Source organism: Apus apus, chromosome 1, assembly GCF_020740795.1.
Source record: "Apus apus isolate bApuApu2 chromosome 1, bApuApu2.pri.cur, whole genome shotgun sequence".
In the NCBI taxonomy this organism is placed as follows: Eukaryota; Metazoa; Chordata; class Aves; order Apodiformes; family Apodidae; genus Apus; species Apus apus.
Window position 1 is genome coordinate 99,664,661 of NC_067282.1, and position 23,977 is coordinate 99,688,637.

At 41.3% G+C, this 23,977-nt stretch overlaps 1 protein-coding gene across 2 annotated transcripts; it reads right to left on the reverse strand.

Moving 5' to 3' along the window:
- Nucleotides 1-2,642: 2,642 nt before the first annotated feature.
- WDR4 (WD repeat domain 4) lies at nucleotides 2,643-23,955 on the reverse strand. Of its 2 annotated transcripts, XM_051619044.1 has the most exons (11): nucleotides 23,554-23,955; nucleotides 22,509-22,571; nucleotides 21,946-22,092; nucleotides 19,588-19,744; nucleotides 18,860-18,972; nucleotides 15,485-15,545; nucleotides 14,071-14,169; nucleotides 8,757-8,821; nucleotides 7,373-7,556; nucleotides 6,436-6,505; nucleotides 2,643-4,197 (listed from the first exon to the last, which is right to left on the reverse strand). In XM_051619044.1, the coding sequence occupies exons 1-11, from the start codon at nucleotides 23,688-23,690 to the stop codon at nucleotides 4,019-4,021; spliced, it is 1,275 nt and encodes a 424-aa protein (XP_051475004.1). In that variant the 5' UTR covers nucleotides 23,691-23,955; the 3' UTR covers nucleotides 2,643-4,018. The 2 variants fall into 2 exon arrangements, with proteins under 2 accessions (XP_051475004.1, XP_051475013.1); XM_051619053.1 differs by lacking the exon at nucleotides 21,946-22,092.
- Between the last annotated feature and the right edge of the window lie 22 nt (nucleotides 23,956-23,977).

A 23,977-nucleotide genomic window follows, 5' to 3' on the forward strand; every position in this document is an offset into this window, starting at 1 on the left:
AAGAAAGCTGAAGCAAACTTTGGAGGGTATCAAAATTGCTGCAACTTTTTATTAGCCTGAGAGTAAAGCAACTGCATCAATCGTATTGTATTGGGCTGCCTTTTTTTCCTTTTTTTTTTTTTTTAAATGAAAGGAACATTTTCATTTATGAACATTTCTGTTTATAGAGTAAATTTGTTTTCAAAGCACTGTTAGATTTTAAAGCATGTTACTGGGCTGCATTTGAGCAGGATTCCTTACTGCTAGAACAGATAAAAGGTCACTCTGTTCAACCATGTGTTGCAGGTTTCAGTGAAAACCCAGCAATGGAGGTAGGAAGCACATGTTTTGCTTTAAAATACTGAGGAAAAGAAACTCAGTATTGCTTCAACTTCTTCCTTCCCGAATTTTTAAAGGCTCCGTGGGTTGTCAGTGCTCAGGAGAGAAGGAAGGGAGTTGCACAATCACCACAAAAAAGTCTATAGCTCAGTGTGGGGTGAACTTCTATGGCCTATAAATACCCCTCTGAATGGTTTGAGGGTTCCCAGTTCTGCTATAAAACTATACCCTAGGTGACCCATCCCCTTTTTGCTAGAAACATATAACATGCTTTGGTTCAAGTTCAGAAAATAAAACACAACCAAGTGACATCAGGTTTAACCACTAGAAATAAACGGTTCAAATACCAGGGAGAGGAGTGTTGTCTCACTCACTACAACAGTGGCATCCACTCCTGTTTAATGACTTGTGGGTGCCTAACAATTTTCTATTCAAGGTGCAGGCACACTACAGTGGATTACACCTTTCAACAAGTTTCCTTTCTCTGATAACTTCTCACAGACCCCTTCAAAGTGGTCCACTGACATGCACGGTCTCATGACTTAAGCTCAGGAACTGTTGTGTGCAGAAAACAATAGAAAATGGAATAGGAAAGAAAAACTTGAAAGAAAACAAATTAAAACAACAACAACAAACCACACACACACACAAAATAAAAACAAAAACAAAACCCAAACCAAAAAAACAAAATGGCCCAAATAATCTGCCAGATAACACATCTCATGTCACTCTCACAGACCACCATCTGTGGTAAGTTCAAGCATTGGAAGAAACTTTGCCTTTCTTCCAGGACAGCAGGTAGACTAAGGACCACAAGTGCACCCCACAGCCTTTAGCTCACACCACCATTTCAAAAACAGTATTACCTTGTGACATGCAGAAGTGATCCAATACAGGCTCCTGCTGCAGATACAAAAATGTTGCAGTTTGCCTTGTATCAGCAGGCTTCATGCTGGGTAGAGAATCACTTCTTTACCCACAGCAACAACAACAAAAAAATAGTTGGTTCTTCTTCCATCCTATTTAGTTCTCAAGCAGGCTGAGTACTGGTAAGATCACACTATTCAATCTGTGCACAACCCATCTCCTCACCTGAACAATCACAAAGCTACACCCTGGGGCTGAAGTTTTCTTAATTGCTTCCCCAACTGACTTCCCAAGAGCCCCCTTTTAAATTAGATGACTACAAGAATGAATAAGTTTTAATAGCCACCATAATACAGCAGGTATCTCAGTCTCCGAGTCACCATTCCTACCCGTAATATGAAGCATTTCTGATGGCAATTTCTCATCCTTTCTTAAAGACCAAGAAAAATATACATCCCTGGTGTCATACCAATGTATTTACTGTTACAGATCAATTAAAGGTTTTAACCTCACAGATGTAACTGTCCTTCAGAAGACTGAAATTACAGGGTTTCATAATCCCAGCTTCTTGTCAGCATGGGATGTAGGCAAACTCCTAGGAAATTGGCCTACCTGTTGTTGAGGTCCATTACTGACATTGAACATCTTCCATGGGAGAAGCAGAGGCTACAAACTGTCAGCAAACCAAGCAGATGGGCCTCACATCTGTATTTCAGCTTGAAGTTTAAGCCTTTCACCACATTCCCAACCTAAATATAAGACAGCGTTTGCTCCGTTTATGACATCACACGCACGCATATACAATGATGCACTGCAGAAATCATTAATTCTAATACAGCCCAGCTAAGGACAAATACTGCCTTTGCAGAGCAAGGAGGGCAACGCGTGAATGAGAACATGATCCTCACCATTCTACAGTACAAATCAAGAAAATATTCAAGCCAACTTCTAGGAAACAGCAAAGGCTCCACGTAGGACAAGAGCCTTGAGGCACCCAGGTACTCAGACAGTAACCTCCTCCTGGGAAGCATCTCCAAACTAGGCCAGCTCTTTGTCATGAGAGCCAGTTAGCCACTCCAGAAGGCCAGCCTGGTGGTTCAGGCACTCTCTTTAAAGACAGAAAAACACATCAGCTCAAAGGTGTTTGCTCCAGATCATGCAAAGTCCTCACCAAGCCCTAACATACCCGCCTACCACCTTCTCCTTTGTCTAAGACCCAGAACAATCCAGGACAACTCAACTGATTTAATGATACCCAAAGAAGATGCTTCAGACCCCTGGTATGTGTATATTGGATGGAGGAGGGTGAATTGCTGCACTAGACCATAATCTTTGGGGATGTGACACTGTATTCTTTTGTCAAGTAACTGTATATGTACTAGAAACTAATTCACATTTTATTCATGCCAAGGCAGCTCCTGCCAGAATTGAGACAATACCACTCTTGACACTTGACCTTTGCCAAGGTAGAAGGTTCTTTATTTAAAAGGAATCCCCAAGAGAAATATGACTCTGGAGATGAAGGACTGGCTCTGTACTACTGCACACAATGCCCTATCCTTAAGGAGGCACTTCCAAACAGAAGGAATATGAAAATACATGTGACATCTAACAGCATGAGAAAGACTCATGTCCTCTGGGATGCACAACAAGGACAAGACTGCAATTTTGCTGAGACATAAGCAGCAAGTTCTGCTTCACTGCTAAATATCTCATATCCATAAAACAAGCTACATCTCAACAATGTACAATTACACACTAGTGTAATTAAAATTTGAGTGCAAAATTTTTTACGTGTCCAGGTACTCCAGAGAGGACCACTATATAAAGAGATCTAGAGAACTACTAATGGCTCATAGGCTAATTCTGAATACCTTTAATGGATTGTACCGATTTCTATGCCTGGTTTTATGAAGTACATTATCTTCCATATCAACATAATGCCATCTGATAGATGAATGTGTATGTCTTTTCCCACGATGAAGCAACAAGTGATCCCATAAAGCTCTTACTGATAACTCTTCAAAGATATGTATTTCTTGGCTAATTGCAACTTGTAAGAGTTCTTGTTGAAAACAGCAGAATGCACCCCAAGATTTGCTCATAAGCTTCATCAGCCATCCTCACTGACACACTAGGATTGTATTGCAATAGAAGGATCTTCCAATAACATTAAGTTGACTGACACATTTTACTTTTACTTTACAGTGTAAAAAAATATATATCTATTTTTGCACTTCTTATTTATGCCACAAGTAAGAAGCAACAGGTTAGAAGCTTGGCAGAATCCCTACTATATAAACTGAAGGTAAAGGGTAAAAACAGAGATGGCGAAGTCTCAGCTAAAACCTTTCATACAGAGGAAGAATTTTGCTACATTCCCTTTTTCATAGCCAGGTACATTAAGTTGGTTGCATTAACTAACAGACCTTTCAAAAAGTTCAAAACAAAACAAAAACAACCAACACAAACCAAACCAGGGGAAAAAAAAAAAAAATCACATAACTTTTATCAGTGCACTTCCACCTGAAGAAGAAAGCCTGAACACAGCAGGCAAAAAGAAAATCCTGTTTCAAGGAAAATACCACCTCCAATATTCATATATCATGCATTAGAGATTCCTAGGACTGAAGCACTAACACTATGCTGCTAGAAGCTTAGGCATATTGTAAATGCATTATCTGCTGCAAGCAGGGCATTGTCAAATCAGGCTACCTGAAAACCTGAATCTGAATAAAAGTTCAAACCTGTCTTCTTCCATAATCCATTTTATATTTAAAAACAGACCACAAATTGTTCCTTTCAGCAAGGCAAAAGTTACAAGCTAACAGGGTCATAGGGATGATTCTTCAGTCTTCATCTTTTTTGTTTGTCCATTTGAACTCTGCTGCAGATCCTGCTTTTTCTTTTTCTGTTGCTGTAATCTTTCCTCTTTCCTCTGTAGGTAGGCAGCCATGTTATCAAATGAAGCCTTGTAGAGACTGTTGTAGTAGCTCTCTGTGCCAACAAAACCTGCAATTGAGCAAAGAAAGAACACAAGTGTTAATTCCCTTAGTAGTCTCACCAATTACCTCCTCTACTGTAATTCTAAACAGTGGCATTTCAATTATTTTACTGTGGTCCTATCTACTTTATTAAAAATCAGAATTTACACTGTGCAAGCCTGATTTGTGTTGCAAAGCACCTGTCCAGCATTCACACAGCCAAGCACAGCCTCCATTTTTAGGCTACAAAATTTGCAGAGGCAAGCACCTGATGTTGGAAGTGAAGGGGGCACACAGCTCTCTTTATGCTGGACACTTGCAGACTTCAAGGCTTCTGTTTTTAAAACAACTACAGTCACAACTTCTTGTTAGACATCCCATTGCAGTTGTTCCCCAAGACCCAAGCACTGCAAAGGGTGTATGCTACCTAACTGTGCTTAGCTGACTTGTCTCCTAAAGTACTAACTTAAAAGAAGCCCAAGAAGTAGACCTCAAACAATAATGTCCTACTGCGTGTACAAATTTACTAAATATTCAACCTGATAGTTTTGTTACATTTTCTGTGAATTCAACATAATATTCATCACACCATCTCTAAGACTGTATCTTTAGGTAAGTTTAACAAGGAACTAACTACTATCCAGAAAAAAACCACCACCCAATTAGATTGCTTCTATAGAGAAAATAGAACAAGAGCAGCTGGCTAGGTCCATATTTCTAAAAATGGTTAGAATATCCATGCTACTCTCTATTTTATCAGTCTGCACTAAATCTTGCTCTATTTTTTTTCTGGAATTAATTATAACTGAATGTCAAATTAATGTGAACTTCAGGATTGACCTATGTCTCTCACATCCTACAGAATCAGCAATCAGGTGAAAGAAGTTTATAAAAGGACAGTATGCAGGCATTAAAACAACATAATTATCACCTTTTTTGAAATAAGTAACTACCTTTTCAAGTACTAATTATGCACTGGATTAAGTGCTCATCAAGTGAGGCTGCCCTTACTAATTAACAATAATAGGCTCTGTCATCTGAGCAGTCATCCTTTCCCAACTGCAGCTCACTACCATGTATCACAGTAATTTGCTACACTGGCTCATTATGCTCAGAACCTCTTCTCCTACCTGCTTTTTACTTCTTTGTTGCTCATTTTTACCCAGACCTGATACTTCTAATTATCGGCCTGGCTGTAACTATCAAGTCTGCAACATCTACCTGCAAACACTCTTCCTTCCACAGGAGTACCTGAATTCCTCTTAAATTTCAGAGACTGTACCAATTTAATTAGAACATAATGACGAACTTAATGACAGGTACACCCTAAACCACCCAACACTAAATATTAAGGAGACTTTAAATTAAAACTGTACATTCCTACAATTCTTCCATCTTTATATATAGCCACCAAGAATAGACCAAAAAACACTGGCAACTGTAACAACTTTTTTAAGAAAGGTTCCCAGTCTCCCAGCAAAGTACAGGACAGAAATTTCCATTAATCAACTCTTAATACATAATGAGACATCCACTAGCATATGCTGCAACCCTTCCCAACCCAGAAGCCACCACTGGCATAATTTCAGCTTCTAAAAAAGGTTGGGTGGCTTTTAAATACAAAAAGGCTTGGAAATATAAGGTGCTTCTGAACTAAAAAACACTATATTACTTTTGTGCCAGAGACTGGTAGTGGGGCAAAAATCAAGAACAAAATGAACCAAGCCTGATACCAATCTATTTAATCTGTGACACCAGCCAGGATCACACCCTCCAGCCACAGTAAGCTCCACATCATCTGCCTTGCCAAAGTGAACATGAATGGCCCATCATTACAGTGAAGCTGCTCCTCCCATGGCTATTCCATTCTTAGTATCTGCCCTGTACTTCTGATAAAAGTGTGACACCCAGGTAAGAGACACGATGACAAACAACAGTATTTAACATCAGAGCAGTAAGATGAGACTGCAGCAGCTCTGTCATAGGGTGTTTAGACACTTTCCTATCATAAGGCATCTATGTAAAACAGTTATTATGCTTCAGTTCAGATCTAAATACCTATATCATTTTCTAGTAACAGCAATCTGAACATACTTCATCAGCTGTACTAACTTCCATACCAGATGGAGTGATGGAACTGAGAAAACTGGAAGATTAAGCAATTTCAACAGCCAGCTGAACTGACCTGAATTCTGATCTTGCAGCTAAATCTTATGCTTTAGCTGTAAAAATTGTGTTTCCTGGGCCTTCAGGCCACATTTCTCACCTTCAAACACTGTCCAGTTGTCCTGAAGATATTTTGACATCTTCAGTAATCCCTTGTCATCAGTTATAGGCTGGGAAAAGAAGGAACATTACATGATATTTTGGGAATAATAAACAATCTCATATTTCACAGCACACTGAAAAACACAACAGCTCTAGGATGACCACAGTGAAAGGAGAGCAAGTGTAAGCCCCCATGAGCTCTTTTAGGCTCCCTTTTCCCAGAACTGCTATAGAAACCTAACACAAGCTCACATGTTCTGCTGGAAGAAAATGGATTCCCCTTACTAATCTGACAGGAAAAGGAGTATCATGAGGAACACGTAAGAGTCAAAGAACATACTTAAAAGTTTCATTTAAAACTGCTTCGTAACTGTACTGTAAGGAGTTAGGGACTTAAAAAGATAACAAGTGAGTTTCCAGTTGTTTAATAGGCTATTAGAGAGAACTTGATAGCACATTCCTCAAATTTGACTCCCTGTTCTCAATGAAAAAAAAAACACAAAACCTTTAATGCTCCCAGAATGCCTTGTCCCCCAAAGGATCCCTCGGAAGCAGGCACAGGAAGGCTGTGTGGAAAGCATTCCTGAGCAAACCACAAAGGGATTTTGTTGGTTTGTGGTTTGTTTGTTTTTTTAATAATCAAGCGTAGCACACAGAAAGGTCAGGAATTGTTTAAAGTACTGAGTGCAACAGCTGACAACCACTCTGCTTGATCCTGCTATGCCAGATGTTAGCTTTACCAGAGAAGAGACTGGTATTCATAATAAGCTCTCAGCAGCTTTACATTATACCCAGGTGAGAAGCAGAATGAGATGACTATCTATGACTTCTACTCTGTCTAAAGACATGGAGAAGTGTGCCATTTTGCTCCATTTTTGTTACGGCCTCATGACAACACAAAACATTCAGTGTGTTAGCATAACAGAAGTTCCTACCTTCCACTGTCCATCACATGGTCTGTACAATTGAAGAGGAGCTTCACTGTCTTCCTGCAAAATCCATAAATCTCCTGTTTCCTCAAATGCAATGTCCCATGCTTTATGTTTCAAAGAGATTTGCTGCCTGTAAAATAGCTGCCGGGCACTGGCATCAAGCTGAAAGACGTAGACTGTGGGAATACTTTTAAGAGGAAAAACTTAATTACCATTATTACCAAATCCACCTACAGCCATCACTTGTACAACAAACTACAAACACCCACACTTAATTCCAAACAGAGCCAAAGCAAAGTCATTAGGAATTACAAAAAATTCCCTAGCACTTCAAGTGCAGTTTGCTTACATGATTTGAGGCAGAAACTGTAAATACCTAACATGTCAAATGGCTTTTCAAGCGTTACATGAAAGAAAAAGCAGTCAACATTGCCTCATCTTTAAAAGAAAAGGCAGTAACGGGAATTTCCTAAGGATTACTAAGGATTTATATAAGGAGTGTTGCATCATAGCACACTGGCCTACAGGGCTTCATTTGAATGAATATGCAGCTGAGCACCAGTTAAAATAAAACAGGAAAGGAATTACATGCCAGGGAGGGAAAGAGGGAACGAGGACAGGAAACCTTGACATGGTTTAAGAACATGACTTCTGCCCTGCACTCATCTCACCTCTCCCATCAGCACTCACTCCTCTATCAGCCGCACCCTGTGTCTGCAGAGCTTTCTAACTTCCCTCAGACAGGTCCCTAGTGTGCCAGGCAGGACACTTTGGCTCCCTCCTGTGTGGCCTACCAGGTCCACATGACAACGCAGTTTAGAAACACTAGGCTGGTTCCTCAGTGCTTAGGCCCATCAGCTCCCAGTCGCACTTCTATGCAACCACAACTTTTGAACACTGAAGCCATCATAGCCTCTCAATAGCTTTAAACTGAACCAATGCTGTGGTTTTAAACAGAATGTCCAAACCCATTTACAGGAGCAGGATACGGTAACAGAAGTTTGGCTGCTTCATCACCACAGGCCCCTGAACCAAATGGGACCCAAACCACATGGGTCAGGCACACAGCAATTTAGGAAGACATCCTGAGCACCAAGCAGGGCTCTCAGGCATCTTAGTCTTGTGTTTCCTCCCATAAGGGAAAGGCATCACAAAGTCTGCAAAACTTAACTAAGCTAGATAACCCTCACAGTCACCTCTGCACTCAGACCAGGTACAATAAGGACTTCAAGGCTCCCTGTTAAGCCACAGGCATGCCTGGGACACTTGGAGATCCACAGTATCAACTACTGCAGGCTAGGGGAAAGTTAAAACAGCCAACAGGGAAAGCTGTTCTTGTCTTTGCAGGAGCTGTGATTATTTTAGCCATTATTCCAGTTATTCTTACCAGTCACACAGAATGGCAATGTAACCACCTTGACAGCAGTAAGTTATTCTTGAGACAGGGTATTTCTGTTAGGAAAAGAAAAAGAAACAACCTGGTGAGTTAAGATAATTTATGGGCAGAAAATTTACATTCCATTTCATCTCCTAACCTTTAAGATGTAGCAGATGTCTTGATTTACAGCAAATTAAGCTCTGTAATTACCTTTAAACTGCAGTTAAGTATATTTTTGTATCAGTGTTTGTTGTTTTATGAAATTTTCCACCTTCTCCCTTCACAGCCATCCAAACAGAGATTAAATGTAAAGGTTTTAGTGAACTGCTCTTAATAGACAAACTAACAGATGAAGGAAAAGTACATTACCTTCAAACATTCTCTCCTGTAATGCTAATGGCAAAAATATCAACATTAAGCCTGCTCAGTAAGGACATCACACTCGCAGCTTAGAAATTACAAACACAAGCCATTAGCTGCTGTTACATTTCTTAAAAAAAAGAAGATAGTGATGTGTAGCTAATATTGTTGCTGCTTTGTCTCTGTTTTCAACCTGTGCCGATGGGAGTCACTTAACAGAAAGTGTTCTGAAGAAAAAGGTAAGACTGCCTGACGCCATTTTCCTCATTAAAAAAAGACCAAACACCAAACAACCACCAAAACTCCACACTCAACAACAATAAGAAGAAAAAACCCCACACCACAGTCCCAGTTTAGAAGATACCTAGTTTCATCTGGGAGAGAATCAGAGAAATACCTTTGCTGCACAAACCATACTACTTGAAATATGTAACAACCTATTTGAGGCTCCTTGAGTGGGAAGAATGAGATTTGGAGGAGCAGAGAAACTGGAAGAAGATGCCCTAGGGTGATTTTTCAAAACTATCTGTTATATAATGTGAAAGATGAAACTGCAAAGGCAAAATGCTGCTTCTCAAGTTTATTTTGTAAGTAGCAGTAACACCAGCACTTCTGATTAATAAAACCTCCCTACTAGAGAAGTAGAGAGTTATTCCCTTTGGGGCAGGGAAAACATGTTTTCCTGACACTCTGCTGGCAGAATTCAGATGCATCCTCAAGTCCTCTTTCCTTTCACCCCCTTTCCAGGCTTCACTTCTTTCTCTACCACAACACTGGTCACTGGGCAGAACTTCTGGTTCACCAGCTTAAGCTGAATTTTGGGAGTAACCATAGGATTTTACCCTTTGAGCTACCAGCTGATGTATAGGCATTGTCAGGGTGCTTGTTTCAGACTTTTGAAATCAATGTGGGAAAGCAAAACAAGCTTCCAGACTTTCAAGTTAGCAAGTTTAAGACCAGAAGCTAAAGATTCTGTCAACAGTACATGATGCAACTACTATAAGATAAACCAACTAAAGGAAAGAAAGTTAATTAAAAGTATAAATAGAGCTGAAAACCAGGGTTACATAGTGCACCTCCAGCACATGAGAAAAATAAAATCCAATGTGTGATAGAATTTCACAGAGGGGGAAGCAAGAACAATGGCATGCTTTTCACTCACATGCTTGATTGGCTGTTTGGACAGAAGAGGAGCACTTTATAAAATACATTATCAAAAGGATTATATGTTTCAGAGCTCTTGGGAAAAGATGGGACTAATCTCTTGCTGCTCTGCAGAAACACTAAGTTGTTAGTCTGTATTTACCATTGGGACCCAGGACTCCTGACAGACATAAAAGAATACTCATGGTTGCAAATACTGAGTAGGATGAGTGGCCCAAATCAGAAAGGTTGTCTGTAGCTAATACATCTAAATGTAATTATTGCAGTATGGAGCCATTTACAATGCAGCTTTAGAGTAGAATTGACAGCACCTACTGTAAACCACCAGTGGGTTGTTTAGACATGTAAGGGAACAAACCTATATATATATAAAAAACCCAAACCTGTGATATATTCATTTCTAATAACAAAGCTCTCCCTCTCTCAAGACAAACACAGGACAAGTGCAGCAACAGGATGTGCCCACCTACGCAACTGAGTGCTTTGTCAGAAAGACAGAGTTCTATGAACTTGAAGTATGCAGCAGCTCTCCCCCACCTTCAGTGGGGGAGGAAGGAGGCTTTTTTGACTTGAACCAAATGCTATCCACCATTGGACAGAGGCAAGCAAATGCGTCTTCCTTGTGAGCTCTTTCCTTTCCATGTGTGGGTAAGTTAACAATCAGCAAAGTGAATGCAAGCCCCAGAGTAGCATCTTGTTCAAGGACAAGTCTATTACATCAGTTAACTTAAAAAACAGCTACAAGAGCAGTCTGTCATAAACATATGTTCTCTTGATACTCTCTGAACTTATTCAGCATTTATATGACACTGTAATCAGCCTGCCAACACCTTAAAATTAACTTTTTTATGTCATCTGTGAGAAGAGGTGACCCTATGAAAAATTAATGTCCTGGAGCACTACTGTAGAGTTGGGCAATTCATGTCTGGACTTTAAACAAGCTTGTGCTGTGAAGAGGATCAGATGAGGTGAAAGCTCTGAAGCAGGAAAAATATTTACATAGCACTATGAAATTAGATAATTACTCCCATTCTAGTGGGAAAATGAACCGAGGATCTGCAACTCATCAGCTGAAACCAATGCTATATTACTCAAAAACACTCCCTACATTCCCAAAACAGACATATATTCATCATCTGCCAAGCAAAATAAGCCCACATTTATGTGCTTGCATGAGCTACCATTACTGATGATCCCATTATCATTGTGCTTCAAGTTGTGTTTCAAGCTTCAGTGCATTCATGGCAGTTATCAATGGTAAAAATGAAATGCAATGCAAAAGGAAACACAGACACATCCCCATCTGATCTTTGTTTGTCAGTCATTTGCAGACAGCGTTGCTAGCTACAACCTAAAAAGTGCTGACTCAAGAGATTGTTCCCTTAAATTCAGTCTATTAATCTCACACTAGGTGTATCAAATCTATACATTGATACAACTAAATGCTACCACCAGATGTTGTCTCTGGTATTTCTAGAACTATGATGCCAGCAAAACACAAGTCTCATTTATCCTGTGGTCCTGCTGACCATCGAGACAGTAATTGTTCTGAAAGAAGAACATATTGATAGCTGTCATAGGTGGCAATGCACTGCATCAAGGTTTAAATCTGTCATTTATCTGACTGTTTCAAGCATGGATGAACTCTGAAGTTAACCGAGTCTTCTGCAACCCTCAAACCTTGTGAAAATTTTGTGTCATAGAGGACAGATTTTAAAACTCCTGTAAGAAGGGCAGTAAACAGAATTTCAGAGATGCAAGGAACAGGCCAGCCTGAGGCTGCTAAGACCACCATTAGGAAACACACATGGCAGTTGCAGAAATATAGTTTAAGTACTGTGTTATATTTATTAACCCACAGTTTATGGGTTTTCCCTTTCTCTCAGTGCTTACTCACACTGAAGAAACTAAACAGACTCCTTAGGCAAGGGGCACTCTAAATTTATATAGAGACAAACTTCTATCAGTATAAAGAGTATCCTATGGAAGGAACTTTATCAGGTGTGTCAGGAAACAAGGCAAATATTACTATACTACATTAGAAAGCCTTCAAAAACACTTTAAGAGAGTTTGAATTTTTTTTAATTAATTCCTGCTTGCAGCAATAATTTTTCCCCTCTACCATTTGCTAGTTTATCCCATGCTACATTCACAGTTTACTATATAGTTTAATACAATTTTTCTAAACTTGTTTGTAAGTAATGGAGTTAAGATTCAGCAAGATCAAGCACTGTTCATTTATATGCAAGCTGTCTTACTAAATGCTAAGCCAGCCTAAGCAACAAGCAGCAATTTTTAAAATTAACAATAGGATTTTCCAGAGCTAGTTGCTTACTAGTCTTTAATTAATGTTCCAATAAAGCTAGAAGGTGAAGTATTTTAAAATAAAACCATTCTTCTCCACATAAGAAATGCTTTGCAACATTACTGCAGACATGGATTTGATGACTATCAAACCACGCTGCTTCAACAAAGCACTCTCATTAGCTACTTTTGAACACAAACATAGAACGCTTTGGCTTTGAAACTTCCCAAGCCACTTATTTCCAGAAGGCTATATGTGCAAAGTAATTCTGTAGGTTTGCCTCAAACTTAATTCTCCCTTCTTCACTCAAATCCTGCTGCACGCAGACTTTAAGAGGATACCAACTAGATGGGCTTGTCACCTACTTTGGTACACCAGGCTTTTGCTTGTGAAAAAAAGCCAGTGACAGCTATTTCAAAGATTTCAAGCACTAGAGTCAAGTTGAATGAGCCAGACCTTGTGAAAGTGCACAAGAGGTCTCTGGCTCAGGTGTGCCTCAAAGTATACTTTCAAGTTCAGAGGCAGATTAAATTGTCCCTACAGATACTACCCTGAATTCTTGCTAACAGGAACTCGAGGCCAAAACCAAGATTTCTAGTATCTAGACTTTGAACGTTGTGATGCAAGTGGCTGCCTTCCTGGGTTTATGTACAGAGTTGCACGTTATTACTCCAACACAAAGAACAACTTGCTGATGTCTTCTGCACAGGAAAAAACCTTGAGTTGTCAGGTCTGTGCCTAGGAGCTTGGTCCTTTCATGGGTCGTACTCCTAGTTCAGGAACTGGGAATTACACTAACAAGATCAGCATCCCTAAGAAATCCCCAGGAATGGTTCCTGACTGCTGGGAGAGGTTGAACACAACAGATTGACTAACCAAAACCACAACAAAACACATAGGACAAAAGACAGAACTTTTCAATTCAATTTCAGCCAGTGAGGAGGGAAAGGAAGGAACACTCACTCCTTCAGTCCTCATCCAAGCATTGTGTAGAACTGCACTGCAACCTCTACACAACGTCCACTGTACATACTATGAATACATGCAAATGAGGACATAATTCAGAACAGAGCTCTGCTTTTTGCTCAGATAGAATTTCAAGTCTTATAGTTGTAATTTAAGTATTTTTTTTTAAGGGTGATTTTTAGATCTTTCCAGTGTTACAAGTTATTTTCTGGCTAAGACACTAAGGCACCTGTGTTCTTGAAAATTTTTTCAAGCAAAGGCTTTGTCCAGCATGCAGAACTTAAACTTGAGAATAATTACAAACAGCTTATTTTGATCACTGGTTGACACTTTTTAGAAATGCACACAGGACACAAGAATGGATTTCAGGGACCTTCCTTTCCCCAAATCCAAGGCTTTCCTAACAGTTTTTAAATCTCACATAACTTCCAAAATCACCCAGAGAGGGAAGGCACTCCTAACATAATGCAACAAACACATCTGGGAGTCACAAGGGATCAGGAGAGTAGCAAAAGCACATGGATATACCTGGTCAGTTTTGGTTGTCTCAGGCCCACAGATGCTGCTTAGATTACAGCAGTATACTTCTTCCCCACTTCTGTATTCCCAGAGTCTCAGAGTTGAGTCCTGGACAGATGGAAGCAGACACAAGTCTATTAGTAACAACATCTCAGGCAAAGAAAGGCCACTCATGGCCTTTAGCTAAATCCTATTTCCCTTAAGAGCTTCCCACAGAAGCTGCTAAATAGTCACTTAGTTAAGACCTCAAATTGGAGAGAAAGCATTTTAATTAACATAATTTTTCCCCTCCATTCTAAATTATTCAATCATGTTAACTTTAATGTTCCTTTTGAAGTGGGAATTGTGTGGCTGGAGTCTGTCTCAAATAGCACAGTAATACATGTGCTCAGCATTCTAATGGTGATTCTTTCACGTTGCCCTTCTCCACCTCTACTCTTGCTCTCACCTAAATTCTCATTTGATTCAGCAACCTCCTGGAGAGAAACTAAACACCTCTGTGGAAAAACAATCACCAAAGAGCATTGCTAAGAATGATATACAGCTACTCACTGCAATAACACTGAAGCTGCTTAAACAATTAGAGGAGTAAGAGACAAGAACCTTACCAGAACAAGAGCAGCTGAAACCAAATGCTAAGAATTACTACAATCTTCACTGAAAACATTATTTGCTTTCTATGTAGTTCTGGTAGTCTGGGAAACAAAGAATATAGTTTCATTTCTTTTAGGCCAACTCCACCTACTAACTCTGTACAGGTCTGGCATGACACCAGGATGTCATCAATTTAAGAAAAGGGCCAGTGAGGAGAGAAAGGAGGGAACACTCACTCCTTCAGTCCTCATCCAAGCATTGTGTAGAACTGCACTGCAATCTCTACACAACATCCAGTGTACATACTATGAATACATGCAAATGAGGACATAATCCAGAACAGATCTCGTAGGGGAAAGCAAGTGGGAGGGTGTAAGGGGAACAATTCTGTCATCTTAAAAGTTATAAAAAAAAATACGTGATTCTAAGGTCGTTCATTCCAAGACACTCCTTCTTATGGCAGGCTGACATAATACACATTTGCTTTGACGTTTTTTAATAGTCCATGATTAAAGTTTGTCTGTGCTAGAAACCACGAGTTAATGATGAAGAAACACTGATGACTTGGTGATTTCTCCATTCCAACAATCTTAAGAAGCTGGCCTTGCTAGGGGCACTGTAAATGGGCTCTTACATGATCAAGCAATAGAATGGCTGAACACTGAACAGCAAGCTGACGAGGCTGGGAAGGAGGAAGAGAGGGCATGATGGAAACAATGACAGATCCATCCAAGTATCCCAAGGAGCTTCAGGGAAACACAAGCAAATCATGGTTTTAAAGTCCAAATTTTCAAGAAAAATATTTATTTGAAGAAATGGCAATACATACCCCAGAAGCTGACAACAGCAGATCAGGATGGTCAGGTATTACAAGTATTCTGCTCACAAACCTAGAAAGTAGTCAAAAGTTGAACTGTCTTGCATGACACACTAGTCTTTAAACACACACAGTAGGAGAAAACATGAATTTTAAAGAGAACCTTATAATAAACAGATTCTCACATCAAGCTAATCAGGAGGAAGAAAAAATATGTCTACAGTATTTAACATAGTATATATACTGCACAAACTACTGGCTTTCTACTTAATAGAAAAAAATATTTCCCCATACGCACTCAAGGAATTTTACTGACTTCCTCCTGACTGAAGATATTACCATACACTAAAAAAATGCCAACAGAAACAGATTTATTCAGGTTGCATGTTCCCCATGCTCAACTCATAATGCAATTAAAAACATGAATCACCAGGTGCTTTTAAAACGATGGTGATAAATCAGCTTTCAGAGTACCACATCTCTCCCATCACAGTTGGGAGATAATTCAAAAGCAGTATTTACAAAAATTTAAAACAAGTGTGTGGCAATTTACCACTAGCATCTATATTCAGCCAGAAACCTTGTTTTTCAGAAGTATGTAATACTGCGATGTCTACCATGACTTCTTTTTGCTGAGTAATGAGGACCTGAACTTCTGGAGCTCATTATTATCTTAGAGCTCAGCAACTTAAAACACAGTGACCTGAGCAGAACATTACCTGAGTGGGATAGTCTTACTTTTGAAAACTAGCATAATTTTAAGGCCATTGAAAAAAAGAAGAGAAAAAAACAGAAGGAAGATATTTAGTCACTGTAATACAAACTTCCACGACAAAGCAGCAATGGCAGGTGCATGCAGACAAAATAGGCTCAGAAAGAATTACCAAGCACCCCACTGAAAGAAGAAAATCCAGGAGCAATAAACATGACATGTTTTATGTAATCCTTCTATACATCAGAAAATGGTTTAGGTTGGAACGGACCTAAAAGATCATATAGTTCCAAACCCCCTCCATGGGCAGGGAGACCTCCCACAAGACCAGGTTGCTCCAAGCCCCATCCAATCTGCCCTTGAACACTTCCAGGAATGGGGCATGCACAACTTCCCTGGACAACCTGTGCCAGTGTCTCACCACCCTTACACTAAAAAATCTCTTTCTAATATCTCATAGAAATCTATCTTCCTTCAGTTTGAAACAGTTGTCCCTTGTCCTATCAGGACATCCCTTGTAAAAAGTCCTTGCCCAGCTTTCCTGTAGCCCCTTCAGGTACTGAAAGGTCCCTGGAGTCTCCTCTTCTCCAGGCTGAACAACCTCAACTCTCTCAGCATGTCTTCATAGGAGAGGTGCTCCAAGCCCTCTCATCATCTTGTGGCCACCCTCTGGACTCACTCCAACAGCTCCATGTCCTTCTTGTGTTGGGGGCTCCAGAACTGGACACAGAACTCCAGGTGGGGTCTCACAAGACCAGAGTAGAGGGGGGCGACAGCTCCCTCAACCTGCTGGTCACACTTCTTTTGATGCTTATATTTCTTTGCTTATTCATAATTTAAATATTGATCATTATATATATTTCAATAAATTTACCCTACATGCCTTTCCACTCTGCAGCCACTAATGAACTCTTTGTGCAGACACAACAGCCCTCATTTAAACATGTCTTTCTGAGCATGAAGTTCCATTCATTAGGAAGTACAACTGTGTACACAGTTGGTGTAAACATCAGACATGCCTCTGTAAATATGCTACAGAAACTGACCTGATCAAAGACTACTTAGATCTTTAATATGAGTAGTCTCTTGCTTTTATACTGTGCCAATTCTGCACAGGTTGGACTACCAAATGATGTTACTAAAACCAGACTGATGCTCTGAATTAATCTGTGTTTTAAACACTCTATTAAAACACCTTTGTGGGTAAGTTTAGATAGTTGCTACCCATATCCCAAGTTCCCCAGTCACATGATCTTTCTTTAACTCTTCTTTCTGATAGTGATTTGACTGCACCACACTGCATCACCTTACAGAAGAATGTGCCTGGAAGGGTGCTGTTACCCCCAAGTAACTCAGCAGAGAAGCAGAATTACATGCTTTCTCCACCCTAGGCAAGGCCAGGTCTTCTGTGCTACTTTGTCACTGCGGACTTCAAAATGTAGCAGTGACCACATACCAAAAAAGAAACTTGCACAATTCCCCTACCCTACTCAGAAACACTATCAACTGACAGCAACAAAAACCACTCCAAAAGCTCACAAAAATCACATAGAGGGAGAAGGCAAAGTCAAGAGACCACAACTGATAGACATTTTAAGCAGTAAAGTATATAGAAAAATACTCTTTCAGAAGTCTATATATCATTTGAGGCTTCTTCATAGGAAAAGGACTACTGAGAAGAAAAGGGAAAGTACAGTTGCTTCTGTAGGCTCCAAAAGGAGGTCCTGATAAAATGGCTAGAAGACAATCCCTATTCCTATACTAAAAGAACTATTGGATTCCTAGCAAGTCAGAGCACATCTGAATCACAGAATCACAGATCAGCTGGGGTTGGAAGGGACCTTAAAGATCACCTAGTTCCAAATCCCCTGGAATCACATCAGTAGAGCTAGCAGGTTGCTCTGCTGCCTTCCACTTTTTAGATCACTGTAATTAGAAGGACCTTCACTTCAGGATGGAGGGGAAAGGAACTACCAGTTTCCAAGTTCTGGAGACTCTTGCAGTGTGCAGGTCCAGTGAGGTAGTTCAGCCACTGTATTCTGCTCTGGTGAGACCCCACCTGGAGCACTGCATCCAGCTTTGGATTCCTCAGTACAAGAACATGGACCTGTCAGAGTGGGTCCAGAGGAGGACCACAAAAATGACCAGAGGGATGGAGCACCTCTTTTATGAGGAAAGGTCGAGAGAGTTGGGGTTGTTCAGCCTGGAGAAGGGAAGGCTCTGGGAAGACCTTACTGGGGCCTTCGAGTACCTGAAAGGAACTTACAAGAAAGATAGGGACAGACTCTTAGCAGGGCCTGTGGTGATAGGACAAGAGATAATGTGTTTAAACTAAACGAGGTGAGATTTAGACTAGATATAACAAATAAATTATTTAAGATGAGGATGGTGAAACACTGAACAGGTTGCCCAGAGAGGTGGTAGATGCCCCATCACTGGAAACATTCAAAGTCTGTCTGTCTGAGGCTCTGAACAACCTGATCTAGTTGAAGACATCCCTCCTCACTGCAGAGGTGTTGGACTAGATAATCTCTGAAGTTCCCTTCCAACCCCAAACCATTCTATGACCCTTACACAGAACTAGCTGTTGTTTAATATTATTTGAAAAGACAATTTCATGAACTGAGGCACACTGAAGAGCTGCACACAATGACTTCTGCACACAACAAACTTACTCTTTGTGTCCTAGACAGAAGGATACAATGTTATAAGGAGCTTTTGTCAAGCTGACTCTGATCTTCTCATCTCTGTCTGCAGTAAGGATATACCGGTCATCGGGACTCAGTGCCTGTTGGTAAAGGAAGAGTTTTAATGCCCAGGAGGTCAATGCTTGTTTTAATATAATTCTTCCTAACCAGGAGGAAAAAAAACCCAATCAAACAGCAGACTTTCTCTTTCTCCTGACTCGGAATGGCAGGTGCAAACATTAAGCCACGCTTTTCCACCAACAATGGAAGGAAGAATCTTTGAATCCTTACAACAGTAAGTTCCTCACTCTGACAAGCAACACTGACTCACTACCATGTCCAGTTAAAGCCACTGAGCTTCAACAGTACAGGCATAAGTCCCACTGTGTCTTACACGGAAAGAAGCTTAACACATTGAAGAACTCAACTGACATGACAGGCTGAGTGAATTCCCAGACATGTTCCATCACCAAGCTTTCTGTGACTGTCACATGGAGACCTTCTGAACACTCACACTCCCTGAACAGATAACCCTTGGGTAAGTTTGTTTCCTTATGAATTCTGCAAACACAAACTCAGTAGGAAAAAATCCAGACCACATACTTAATTTATTTTAAAAAATAACTCCTACATTTGGGACAAAAGCAACAATGAAAGACACAAACACAAGCAGGAATGCATGTTTGTACACTAACTTCATGGAGGCACATACTTACCACATCCAATAGCACAGACAAGTGACCCAGCTGAAGTTTTCCCTCTGCTTGGGGTTCTGTTATTGAGTAAGAATAGACATCACCAGACTTGTCTGCAATCAGAATCTTATCCTCTGCAGCTGTAATAGTCAGGGAAGTGCACCTCCTGTTCACAAACCTGAAAGAAAAAGGTCACAGTCAACACTTATGGATGGCAGCTTTAGCAAGTATGGATTCAGACTCAATTAAACAGACAAAGATAACAGACAAAAACCTCTCAGATGCAACATTATTTAAATGGTAGCAATGAGAATAATGTTAAGCGAGCGCATATGTCCAAAATAGCACTTTTTTAGACCTATTAAATGACTAAATTATGTAACAGCAAACACCTTGGGGGGTGGGAGGAAAAATACAAAGAGACCATTAAAGCTGTATGCTTGCATTCTGCTTAAGGACTTCCCCAACTGAGCATTTTGCCTAGTCAGCCTGCCAATATTCTAAAGAAAGCTGGTAGAATTCCTTGCACTCTCCATAATACAAATACAAGTTAAATACACAGGAAAGAGAAGACAAGGTAGGACTTCTCCCAGTAAAAGACCTCTGCAGCATCTAAAAGACCTCAACACATCTAAAAACTGTGTTGAAACTACTTCTCCAGTTGCCATTTTGTACTGTAAAAGGGAGCCCTTCCTTGTGAGCCTCAAGGACTCTTCCTCCTCACATCCAGAGTCAGAGAGCCACCGTCTCACAGTACCTTGTCCAGGCAAAGTCCTGAACTTGAACTCTGGCTTTCCCTCATGAGCAGCCAGTATCTTACAGTTCCAGTTGCCACTGTAGCAGGTAACGGTTTTCTTACAACTTTTCAGATAAATGTCAGGACCATGGATTTGAGAAAACAAGTTTTTCAAAAATTTTAATTACTTAGTCTGGAAAATGCTTCTGCAACTTAACAGTTATTCTTACCGTTATTCTTTCCTTTTCATAACACCTCTTTTCCCAACCCTTCTACGTCCTGTGGACCATGGACATTGGGAATCACAGGGAATGGCTATGTCTGTTCACCTACTCTGAAATTCAGTGCCTGTCGAGAGGCAAAAGATCAACATACGGTACTTCACGTAGGAAGACAGAAATTCTAATACTTTCAATGCCTCTTTAAAGGAACACCATAAAAAAGGGAAAATGTATAGGACAAGAATGCCTACCAACAAATTGCAGGCTCAGGCAGCACAGTTTCAAAATGGGTTTCCTAGCCAACAAAAAAAAAAGTCTTGCTCCAAATTCATGGTACTGCCTTTGATCTTAAGCACAAAGATTCAGAAGTTCCCCTTATCTAAAATGAGCTGTCTACAAAAGCTAACACTACATGAAACCTTTTATACAGCTTCTGATAAAACACCAACACAAGTTACATAGCTCAACTACAGCATTGTTTTCTTCATGAGGAGATTCTTTTGTCTGCATTCCCAATTTCCTAATAGGAGATAGCGACATTCCCAAAAAATCCAGCTGTGGCCCTAGTTAAGGGCCAAACAACTATCCAAAGGCCTGTTACAGGCAAGATATACAGGGCAGGGCAGCAGGGAAGACAGAATGCAGAATTAAGACAATTTGCTGTTTCTGTTTTTGTCAGTGATTACCTACTCACTACAACACGGGTTAACCCACGAGAGGTTCACCATACACCTACAAACACAGCCAAGTTGATAGACATTTCGTTTTGTTTTGCAACCAAGGCCTCACGTTTGTCAGAGACCACCAGAAGCAGAGATGTCACATGCTGAGGTACTTTCTCAGAAGTCCTTCGTAGTCCTTTTATTTTTTTACAGACAATTGTCACAAGCGGCAGCAGAAAACTTGTAACTGGAGGACCTCTGGTGGACAGCTACAGACTGTTTTCTCAAGAGGACCGTACTACAGAAGACAAGCAGTTGGCAGTATCTATAAAGATTAAGAGAGTTCAGAAACTCCCCAAAACATCTTTTCCCCCAAATCAACAGAAACAGACAGTGCACTCAATAAACTGTTTGGTATCATTCTTACAGGCCCAACCTTAGTGCTCACTAGGACTGGGTAAACTCTCAGTTCTTAAAGATGCAAATACTGTCTTTTGGAATAAGAAAAGAGTTTATCCTTTCTTTAGCCAATGATATAATAATCTACCCTCTCATTCTTGGTGTGGGGCATACCATGCACCTCTTCTTGATAAATATCTGAATTCCCAAGAACTTAAAATTTGTTTGAGCAAGAACAAGGAAAAAAAAAATGAGGATGCTTAGTGATAACAAATGGCAACATCCCCACTACTACTATTTTATAACTCTAAATCAGCCATAACTCCTTAACAAAGTGACATGCACCATCCTGCTTCCTTACCTGACACTAACACATTCCCAGGAAGGCTTCGTGCGGAACAGAATCAGACGTTTGCTGTCATCTGTCAAGGCAAAATAATCTCCTGATGGGGAGAAGGCAAAAGCTAGGATGTCATCACTTCCTTTATCTGTCGCTTTTCCATCCTGCCTAGTAGAGAGAAGTGACCAGCAGTTCACAACCTGAGAGCTACTGAAATCTGTAAGAGAAAGCTGCTCTCATGCCACCAAAAAGGAACATGAAGAACAAATTACAATGCTGAAAGTTTTATTTGTGCTTAAAACATTGATGTAAAGAAAAAAGCCAAGAAAAAGGAAACAAACGTAAGACCTAAAAATGTATCATCATCTGCTTGGGGGGAAAAAAAAAAAGAAAAGCTAGGGTTTGTGCTAGTAGATCTTGATAAAAATTTAGGATGAAACAGTAAAATTTGCCTCAGGTAAAACCCTGTCCAGTGGCTGAATTTAAACTAAGAAAATACTTCTCAAGTTTTTAAGTCTCATGACTTAGAGAACAGACCTGAAGGAGGAATATGAACCGTCTAAGAAAACAGCAGTTTTTCTCACCCTTTATTTCCTAAGGTCTTCTTCTCTGCATTGCTGCAATCATACACGAAGAGACTGTCATCGCTGGAAACAAAAAACAACAGAATAAAACCACTGGAACCAGAACAACCATCTGCTTAATTGTGAAGAGGGTCAACTCTTTAGTAGTATGTTATTATTTTGTGGTTATCTGTGGTTATTCCTAGCTCGAGGAATCACCTCCCCTGTGAAGTGGGCTTCCAAAGTGCTACAGATGCAGCCAAAGTTTAAAACCTTGGACTGTACATGCTAAAAAAAAAAAAGACATTGTCATCTATTGGCAAAGTAACTGTAATATTTTACTTCTGTCAGGCTTGATGTATTCACCACTAGCATTTACCCTGTTGTTCACATAGCAGTGATGTGCATCTGGTGGTGCAGGATCATGATGTAAAACTGTAAAGACTAAAAAAACAGAACTACAGAATGTTTTGGGTTGGAAGGGACCTTAAAGATCATCTAGTCCCAACCCCCTGCATGGGCAGGGACACCTGCCTCTAGACCAGGTTGCTCAGAGCCCCATCAGACCTGGCCTTGAACACTTCCAGGGACGGGGCATCCACAGCTACTCTGGGCAAACTGTGCCAGTTTCTCACCTCCCTCACATTAAAGAATGTCTCCCTAATGTCTAATCTAAATCTACCCTGTTCCAGTTTAAAGCCACTCCCCCGTTGTCCTGATGCTTCAAGCCCTTGTAAAACGTCCCTCCCCAGCTTCCCTGTAGGCCCCTTCAGGCACCTGAAGGCCGCTACAAGGCCTCCTCGGAGCCTTCTCTTTCTACAGGCTGAACAGCCCTTGAAAATGCTTTGAAGTGGTGTTTCAGTAGCAGAAAACGCACACCTGCAGGCCTGCGCAGGACCTGCCCCAAAGACAGGAGCAGGCAAAGCCACCTCCACGATCCCACCACCACCACCACCACCAGCACCTCCTCCTCCTCCTCCCCTGCGCGGCCCCGGGCAGGCCCGTGCCCCCCGGCCCCGGCCCCTCGCAGTCTCTCCCCTCCCTCCCTCCCCTTCCAGCCACTGACCCGGGCTCCCTGTACCGCCCCGCCAAGAGCCGGCTGCCGCCGCTGGCGGCCATCAGCGCTCCGCGGAGCGCCAGGACCGGGCCGGGGCCGGGGCCGCGCCCCCAGCCGCCGCCGCCGCCGCCGCCGCCGCCCTCCATGCGCCAAGGCCGCCAACGTGCGCAGGGCAGGGCCGGCAGGGCCCGGGGCGGCGGGCGCAGGGCAGGGCCGTCACGGCCCGGAGCGATGACGCCAGGTCTGAGCCGCGCCGGTGCGGGCGGCCCGGGAGGCGGGAGCCCGGGAACACCCCACGCCCTGGGGAGGGACGCGGCGGCGGCGCCCCTCCCTTCCCCCTTCCCGCCCTTGCGATGTACACGGCGTCTTTTAACGTAAAAGCAGCGGCCCTGTGTCAGAGGGCGCCTCACTCCCGCCGCCGGCGGCCGGGCCG